This window comes from Seriola lalandi, unplaced genomic scaffold (assembly GCF_002814215.2).
Source record: "Seriola lalandi dorsalis isolate HSWRI2012SDOR001 ecotype SW California unplaced genomic scaffold, Sedor1 jcf7180002054962, whole genome shotgun sequence".
NCBI lineage: Eukaryota > Metazoa > Chordata > Actinopteri > Carangiformes > Carangidae > Seriola > Seriola lalandi.
Window position 1 is genome coordinate 1049019 of NW_019525513.1, and position 9511 is coordinate 1058529.

Below are 9511 nucleotides of genomic sequence, written 5' to 3' on the forward strand. Positions count from 1 at the left end.
CTCAGTAGTGTCACAACTACCAATTTGTGGCCAGTATGAGATGTTGACATCTGCATTCTTTCACGTTCACTGTTCTCTCCGCGCTCAGCCCAGAGACCAGCTTTAGATTGCTTTATTTATCTTGACGCTCCTGTGGTTGAAAAGATGCTCCATCCTAGAGCGTGTGTGTGTGTGTGTGTGTGTGTGTGTGTGTGTGTGTGTGTGTGTGTGTGTGTGTGTGTGTGTGTTATTACCCTGTTGTTGTATTTTGTAATAGCAGATCAAAAGCTCAAATATATATTTTCATTTGTAGTGTACAGCACATTTTTAAGTGAGCAGAACCTCGCTGATATAAATACTGTGAATAAAATATTAAAAACATTTCAGCACCACCAAAAACTTCATGATTTAAAAAAGTCATACACCTCCATAAAACAGTTTAAACAAAAACTAAACCTTCACGAAGGAGGAATTATTGTAGGTCTGTTGTATTACACTTCATTAGTGTCTGTGATAGTAAAGAAATCATGACTCAGACTTTTTACTGTATGTCCCTGACAGAGTTCGATGATCTGGAGATGTGTACATCTCTCGACTGTGGGTCCCAGTGGTGGCCTGCCACCGCCACCGGCACCAGCTCCAACTTCACTAAAACCACCACCCAGAGCTCCGGTTATGGAGACGAGGCGTCGTCTCTCCAGCGTCTTGTCGAGGACCTTCGCTCGCAGCTGTCCCGCTCTCAGGGAGTTATCCGAGGGCTGCAGAGCCGCCTCCGCTCCCTCTCCACCTCCAGCGACTACGGACCCTCTACACCTCGCAAGGTCAACTGGTCCTTCCAGGCCTCGCCCTCACAGAGCGGGACGGAGGATGATGAGGGCTGGCAGTCATCTGACGGAGGTCCACTGGCTTCGCCTCGTCACCCTCACCCAGACAAGGGCCTGCAGGAGCTGGTGTCACGTGTGGATGCTCTGGAGAACCAGCTGAGGAAAGGAGGCAAGAAGTCTGTGGACCAAGACGGAAAGTCTGCCACATGGCCCGGGTGAGTGACTTTTAATCCTCATATTTATTTAGAAAGTTGTTAGATATATAAATGAGCATGTTTCTATAGTTTCATTTAAAGTCAAGAAAAAGTGAAAACCGAAGTCGGTCTTTCACAGAAAGGAGGGATTATGAGCAACTTGAAGGCTTTTAATGTGAAACATCAGCAGGAAGTGATTATGAGTAGCCCAATATTGATTAACAAGTGAATGAAAGGTGGAAAATAAAATGAATTTATCAAAACAATATGTAAATATTGCGTTTTCATCAACAGTCATTTAGAACACGAGAGACATCTTATTGAAATATGATCAAATGTGCTTATAAAACAGAGGAATTAAGGAATAAAGGCCTGTCTCAAATGTTTCTCTTTTCGTTATAAGTGAATAACTTAATAACCACTTTTTTGAAATTTTACAGTATAAATGATATGACATAAATGAGCTAAAACATTTACAATTCCTAAATGAAGAAGAACTTCACAGCCCCTATCAGCCTCTCACTGACATGGTCCAGCCTGTACAGTGGATCTATTAATCACTGCAGGCATTAAACGTCCCGTCGCTCTCCGTCAGTGTCAGTCTGTGTTCATCAGGCGTATCCACAGATGTTTTTATGTAAACTCGGCTTCCCGACAGTCCGAGGGGATTAACTAACACGAGGTCGGGAACACGCTGTCCCATTTGCCATGTGCAACCAAACTGTAGCTACACTGCGGCTTTAGCACCGACATTGTGAAACTGAATCTGGACCTAAAACCAATCCAAAAAATGTGTCCTCTTCCAACAAGCGACTCCGCGTGGAGTCCTGAGCCCAGGGTTCAGAGATGAGGCAGCAACACCAGCTGGGCCTCACAGCTTATTGGTAATTCTACTGATTTTCAATTGTTGAGAAAATGGGACCAGTCATCCAGAAAAAATTACATTTTGGACATCTACTATCAAAAGGCGTTAGTCCTTTATTTTTCTGAGTATATTAAACCAGGTTGTATTGTCTTTTGGTTTTCTCACATCTGCATAATGCCTTGCAAATGTCCCAGTGTAAGTAAACAGGGTCTTTACAGGATCTGTAGGGTCTGTATAAGCAAAATGTTCCTGTGAATCGAACACAGCTTCTCGTCCTGAATTGTTGATGAAGGCAGGAAATTAAGAGAATAAATGTTCCACTTTCCTGGCTGAAGGAGGAGGTGAGACCGACTCAGTTTTGGGGTTATATGTGTTTTAAAACATCCAATAAAGCACCATTACAAAACTAGACCATCCACTAACTAAACTAGACATGAGAAAACTAAGAAAATGGGGTTGTTCATTGGAATAATTTACCATTTACCATTATATTAAAAAAAAACATGAATAAAGTTTTCATGTGTCATTTCACAGCTTGTCAGAGTCACTGTATATACAGTAACTGTCATTTCTCTTTTCCTCTCTTTGTAGTAAATTCGACACTCTGATCCAGGCTCAGGCCAGGGAGTTGTCTCACCTCCGTCAGCGGCTGAGAGAGGGTCGGGGCGTGTGCAACATCCTCACCCAGCACCTGGGAGACACCACCAAGGCCTTCGAGGAGCTGCTGAGAGCCAACGACATCGACTACTACATGGGCCAGAGCTTCAGGGACCAGCTGGCCCAGAGCAGCGCTCTGGCACAGAGAGTCAGCGCAAAGATCAGTGGACGTGAGTCAGCTGAAATTATTTATTTCATGACACGCTGTTACATGCAGCCAGTATATGGAGTCAATAGTCTGATTTATTTCAAGTGTAACTGAATATAAAACTAATGATATTATGACATCAGGAGATCATCCTGAAGATCCAGATGAGAAGACAGAGCTGCTCGCCATCCGGTCAGTGCTCATTCACTTATCTGTGTGTGTGTGTGTGTGTGTGTGTGTGTGTGTGTGTGTGTGTGTGTGTGTGTGTGTGGGTGTGGGTGTGTGTGTGGGTGTGTCCAGAAAATCAAAAAACAGTGTCCCAGAAATCATCAGATACAAATCTTTATTCAGGGAGAAAAGGTTATGATGCAAATATTGACTTCTAAACGGAGAAAAATGGGATTCTGTTGTTTTATTGGTGTTAAAACACAATCGTTTCTTCGTAAACAGCCACGTTAGTCATGAGAAAGGTGACGAGGAAGACAGAAACAACTTATTTTGAGAAAACCGATTGATTTGAAACCGAACAGAACATGTTTATATTCCCAAGTTAGGTATTGTAGAGGAAGCGACAGTGATTTTTGAACGAATTATCCATATGAACCAACATGGAAACATGAGAAATCAATACACATTTTACACGCAAGTTTTGTTTATGTTTGTGTGCAAAATCCAGAGTACACATGTGATGTTACGAGGCTACTTTAAGCACGCCAAACCATTGTCATTTATGTCTCTATTGTGGATGTAAATACACAATAATGAAATGAAATTCAGTGAGGAAGCGTGTTCATGCATCAGTGTTATGTTTCTCCGAGGCAAAACATCAAGTGGATCCATTTCCATAACTTTATAGGAAACGTCTCATTTGATTTGTTTCTGTCATGGGCGGGAGGTTGGAGCTCCCGCCTTCCTCCTACTGGAGTTTAAAAACTGCATTGCAGTGAAACCTGTATACAGTATACATTTTATGATCCCTAAAGGCCATAAAGACTGACATCAGCATTGCTCAAAAGTTCAATGACTGCTCTCAAGTTTCCTGAAATGCTCCTTTCAGATTCCTGTCCCTCTCTATGGGGGACTGCTTGTCCTCTTACAGCTACTGTCTGGTTCCCATGAGCTGTGAAACAGGATCATGGCCAGACCAGATTTAACAATGCTTTTGGATATATGATGGTTCTGACACAGGCTATGTCCATTTTGGGGGGAAATAATGACCTAAAGTTCAACATGCACCGTCTTTGGGAGTCACTCTGTAACAGTACTTTTGTTATGAGGGAATTTAGAGGGTCTTAGTTTTAGCATGTCATTAGCAATAGCAGTCAGTGTTTAACTTTAAACTAAAATAGACAAGAAAAGTCTTGTGTTCTCTCTCGTGACTTTTCTAATACACACACAGAAAGGCAATAAGACAAAAACTGTCTTTTCTATTGTAACTACCCAAGCGATGCCAAGGCAGAATTAAGATCACGTTTCTCCCTGAAACAATAACTTGGCAGATACTTTTGAGACTAGATAGTTTGCAGAGGGGCGGTTTAAACCTCCTGTAGTATCAGATATGGAGTTCTTAAAGAGAATATTAAAGGATAAATAGTTCAGTGCCAGATTTAAATGCGTTATGATAGTCATCTGATTGCCAAATCAATGGAGAAACCTTACAGTGAAATGAAATATGAGTTGTTACAGACAACATTTATGGTTTTGTTTTTCCAAATGTCAATTGTGAATATCAAGAAAATGCTTCGGTCCATTATGTGCAGTTACCTGGCCCTTACATCAAAACCTCATGTACTAAATTTTGATCCGTGAGCCAAACCTGATGGCGAGTACAGAACGTTCCCTCTCAAGTTATAAATATTTGCCAGTGTTATCCTGAAGGATTCACAGCTGTAGGGATGATTTGATATTCAGAAAAACCTTTATACTCTCCATTAAGCTCTAGTCACATGGCAAAACTCATCGGCATCGACGAGAAATATGAAGCATAGCGACTATTCACAGGGCTGGTTGCTGAGCTACTGTAGCTGGCAAACTCTTCTCGAAGGTCAAAGTTTACTTCACTCCCTTTGATGAAGCATAACGCCGGTTTGGAATAAGCCACTTGTTGGTGATAAATGTTCAAAAACATTGTCGTTTGTAATTAGGGATTTTAAAGAATCGTCTGGTGCCAACGTTTGTCTGTATTCAATGTCTTGCTCAAGGACACCTCTGCAGGATGTGTACTCTCAGACGATGAGTGGGGCTTGAACCTTCGCTCTCTGGTTGAATGACTGTTTCTCTAACCACCGAGTCGTCCTGCCATCATGCTCCCCCTGTATTTTGGGGATGCTCTGCCAGTAACCCATGCCAGTGATTGCAGGCTGCTGCATTTGATGACCCGAGGAATGTAAAGCGATATGTATCTTCATATCACAACCAGATTTAAGAGGACTTTTGAAGAGTGCACTTGCGTTCAATACACGACTTGTCTTTTGCTGTTTGTATGCGTGTCAGTCATTCAGTCGCTCGGCCTCTCTGTCTCTGTGTTTCTGTCTAAAGTATGAGAGTGATTACAAGAAGCTGACAATCAGGACCAGGCCTGTATCTCCGTCCTTTATCTTCTCAGAAAAGTCTGCGTCAACTCGGATTACCGTGATTTCCTTTCATTTGGTCTTCTCCTCAGTCCGTCACACATTACACGGAGACAAACACACACACACAAATGAGCGCGGCGATACAGAGATGTTCACTCATCCGCCCACACCATTCCAGACGCTTCCAAATGAAAGGGACAGTAGTGATGCCACAGGCCGCAGGCCACCCAGTGCTGCACATGGGTGCTCTGTAGTGCATCACACTTCATCCGTCTGTCCCCTGGAAGACCAACAAGCTTCTAGAGTGTGTGTGGGAACTATATTGACATGTTTACTTGAAATGCCCGTTTCATTCTAAGTGGCATTTAGTTCGTTATTGATCTACACTGGCACATTATCACCTTGTAAGTTGATATGGTGAACAGGTCTGTAGTTACACGTCCAGCAGATAAAGAGAAACATTAGGACTTAACACTTTAATCCACGCCAACTCCAAAATATGTCTTTTTAGCAGCTAAATGTCCTGCTATGTTTACTAGCCGAAGACGCTAAAACACCTTGTAAAGACATTGATCATAGCAGCTTTAAATATCAGTGTCGCTCTCTCCCTTGCACCTTTCCAACATCTGAATTTGGCTTATTAACATCCCGCAACATGTTTCCTGAATGGTTGTCCTGTGATTGTGCAGTGTCTGTACGCCCGTTTATGTCAGGAGGTGGAAGAGAATTAAGTTGGACAGAAGAGATGTCGAACTCGGAAACTGGCGAAGAATAAACAAACAGTGCGGTCACAGTCACTACATGACACGGCTAATACAATTTAGTGAGTTTTTCTGCTGTTTCTAGCAGCCTTAGCTTCATTGCCAGTTGGCAGCACTGCTTAGTGTAATTAGTGTAAACAAAAGGGTCCATGATTGTGACAACTGGTAGCTTTTATCTCAGAGTAAAACTGCTGTTAGTGGTAGTGTTTCCCAAAATCAAGACCACATTTTACATAATCCCCCGTCTTCTCCTGTTGCAAAGAGGATGTTACTAATTGTTCTGGCTCCCTTCTGCTGCTACGTGTTTGTTTTCTGTTTAGTGTTACTGAAGAAGGACGACGACGTTGGAAGTAATTTGTTACCCAGCTGCCGTTTCCCCTCTTTACATCTTTAGCTCCGTTTACACTGAAAGGACTGCACCCTCTTCCTGTTTCAGCTCCACTTTTCCACGGTGCAAATCTTGAGACTGATGTCACTGAGTCGCTTCATGAGCACTCTCGCGCTTTCATTCCTCCGACTGCCTTCGCGTTTTATCCTCCTTTTAAATATCTGCTGTAATTTTGCTCTGAGAGCTACAGGCTGGATGTCGGGGCACGAAAAGAAGAAGAAGAAGGAAAAAAAAGCAGCAGAAACAACCCAGGAATGTCATCCAGCCAGTCAGTGAGGCCAGGGCAGGCAAAGTGCAGAAGGGCCACAAGTCTTTGAAGTCCGCCTTGACAGTTGTGGACCCTGGACGCTCCTTGGCACAGCGCAGCGAAACCTGATCACCTTTCATTATTTTGATGGGAAAATCAGACAAACGGTTCACTTGAGGTTTATTTTAGCGCTGCTAACGTCTTGTCAAAGCACAGGGATCTTCACAATAGTGCGTGGACCCATGTGTACGCACACACACACACACACACACACACACACACACACACACACACACTCCTGAACAGCACGTAGAGTTCACTTTAGATTAAGCAACAAAGAACACATTCATCTTTTTAGGGCCAGCCAGTAGTTTGATGTTCCAGTCTGTTTTACGTTTTGTTTTATTGTGCTGTTTCCTATATACAGCACACACACACACACAAACACACACACACACAAATACACACAAACACAAGCCCTCATAACATCTGTGGTGCTTGATTACATTAGTTTTGTAGTTGACTTAAATCAGAAACTTGTGCACTTAAAGGTTGGCATGTTTTATGGACATGTCCTTTCCTCGCTAAATTAATTCTCTTTGTCTCTATCTGCAGTTTCTGTTTCAGAGGATATAACTGAAAACTCTCACACAACAGAAACTCTTGGGAAACAGTTTCAGCTCTTCTTCTACATCTGTTCTTTTAGAAAACGTTACGTAACGACTTTCTTTTATTAGTAAGTTTGGTATCTGATTTAAAATCTAAATTATAGCATGAAAACTAAGAGGAAAAAAGACCATATTTCTAATTTCTCAAAGCCACACATGGAGCAGCATAACACACCTGCGTCTCTTTACCAAGCTTTTGCCTATCGAATTGCATTGTGGGTATTGTAGGCGTCAGGTTTTAACAAGGAAGGAGAATCCCTGGATCAGGATCAGCCTTTCACTTATGGGTGTCCTGACCATTTTTTATCCTCAATATACATTTAAATTCTATTTTTGAATTATATTATTTAATTAAACTGCACACTGCATTAAATTAGTGAAGCAGTTTCTAATTTTGATGTTTATTGTTGAATATCTTGTCATAATCGTGTTAGAAAAATACATGACCTGCTGGTTTTGTATGATACTTGTATATGTTTAGTGTCCTATAGTGACTGAGAAAGAATGTCAGTGTGAAGGTGGAAGGTCTGGAAGGGATTTAAGGCCATGGTTCATGGTTTCGGTGTGGCCACCAGGGTTCGCATGACATAAATTTCTTCATCTGCCGACGTCCACCAGGGTCCACTCAGACCCTGTGCGGGAAATGTGCAAAAATTTGTGACGGCATGGGCGGTCTTTACGTACTCTATTCCTGCTCCTTGGTTACAGTTTTCCTTATTTTTTTCAGCCAGATATATAAAAAACACAAGCGTGAAATGTGTTGGCGTGTGCACATCCCTGTTTGTAGTATGTAGATGTGCATATGTGTTCGCCGTCCTTATGCAGGATATGCAACAGCAAAGCTAATTTTGTTAGAGTCAGATTAAGAAAGTCTGGATTGGTCCTGATGTGGTTCAAAAGTCTGAAATTATTTTGACGCATCTGCAGCTGGTGGCGTCATTAAGCTCAAAAAACGTCTCCGTTTTGACATGATATCATCTCTTCAAAAAAAGAAAAAGAAAAAGGAAAAACACACAGTCCCAGAACTATAAAGATAATATCTTAAAAGATGTTTCTTGGCTGAAGCGGTTGGTTCACTTAATTCACATGCTGTTTATTATGTTACATGCATAATCAGCTTTTTAGTTGCTGCTGGATTGAAATGTAAGTTAAAGCCCATGTGTTACAAGCCTGGTCTATTTCGCAGTGTGTTAAAGTGACACTGGGATTGTGTGTGTGTTCGTGTGTGTGTGTGTGTGTGTGTGTGTGTGTGTGTGTGTGTGTGTAGAGGCAGTAAAGCTGAAAAGACAGGCTCTGCTCCTGTGACTGACAGCGTACAAGGCCCTATTAGATGTTATATTTAAAGTGTCTTGTCCAATCAAAGTGTCACTCACAGTGTGAGGGGAGGGTCAAAGTGGGACACAGTGTAATTTTTTCCATTGATTGACAGGCAACAAGCTCCCATTAGCTCCTCTGTCACTCACACCGCTGCAGTTTGCTGCTCTCAGGTTGTGTTTTGTTGTTCGTCCGTTGCCGTGTTGCCGCTGTTTTGTCCTTTTAAAAAAAAAAACATCACAAAATCTAGATTTATGCGGCTGCGAAAGGGCAAACAGAGAAAAACTTGCTTTTAAAGCCCACTTGAATGGCTTCCTATAGGATGTAATGAGATGCTGAGAGTGCAGCTAATCTCTATTCTTCTGCCTAAGTCCGCTGTTTAACCAGGGACATGAATATATGGTGGGTAAATGGCTTTCGCCTCTGCCCTGGAAGCAATCTGTTCACTTCAAAGGTTAAAGGGAGGGGGGGAGAAATGCAGCGTTTAACTTACCCCTCCCTCCTCACTAAATCCCTGTCTTCCTTTCATTTTCTCTTTCTCTCTCTGTCTCTTTTCTCTTCTCATTTGGGCCTCTTCCCTTTCAGAATCACATCAAGAGTTCTGTCTCTTTGCCTCAGCCCTTGTTATTTCTCTTTTCGTCTTTCTTACACTAGAAAAAAAATGTTCATGAATATCTTCCCCCCTTCCTCAACAAGTGTTTAATTATTTTCTTTTTCTGGCATCTCTCTCTGCCTCCCTCTTTTCCTCATCCTCAGTCCGTCTCTTCCATGCGTCCTGTCTTTATGACGTAGAAAAACATTGGTGTTGGTTACAGACCCTGGGGGTCCAGGTAAAGCATGCAGAGGCTTTAGCAGCTAAAGCTAAAAGGGAAGGAGAGAAGAGGAGGAGGAGG

General features: G+C 42.3%; 1 protein-coding gene across 1 annotated transcript; it reads left to right on the plus strand.

The window, feature by feature from the left end:
• Positions 1-495: 495 nt before the first annotated feature.
• LOC111646021 (myomegalin-like) lies at positions 496-3034 on the plus strand. Its single transcript, XM_023395393.2, has 3 exons — positions 496-1018; positions 2454-2689; positions 2811-3034. The coding sequence occupies exons 1-3, from the start codon at positions 507-509 to the stop codon at positions 3032-3034; spliced, it is 972 nt and encodes a 323-aa protein (XP_023251161.2). The 5' UTR covers positions 496-506.
• Positions 3035-9511: the final 6477 nt, after the last annotated feature.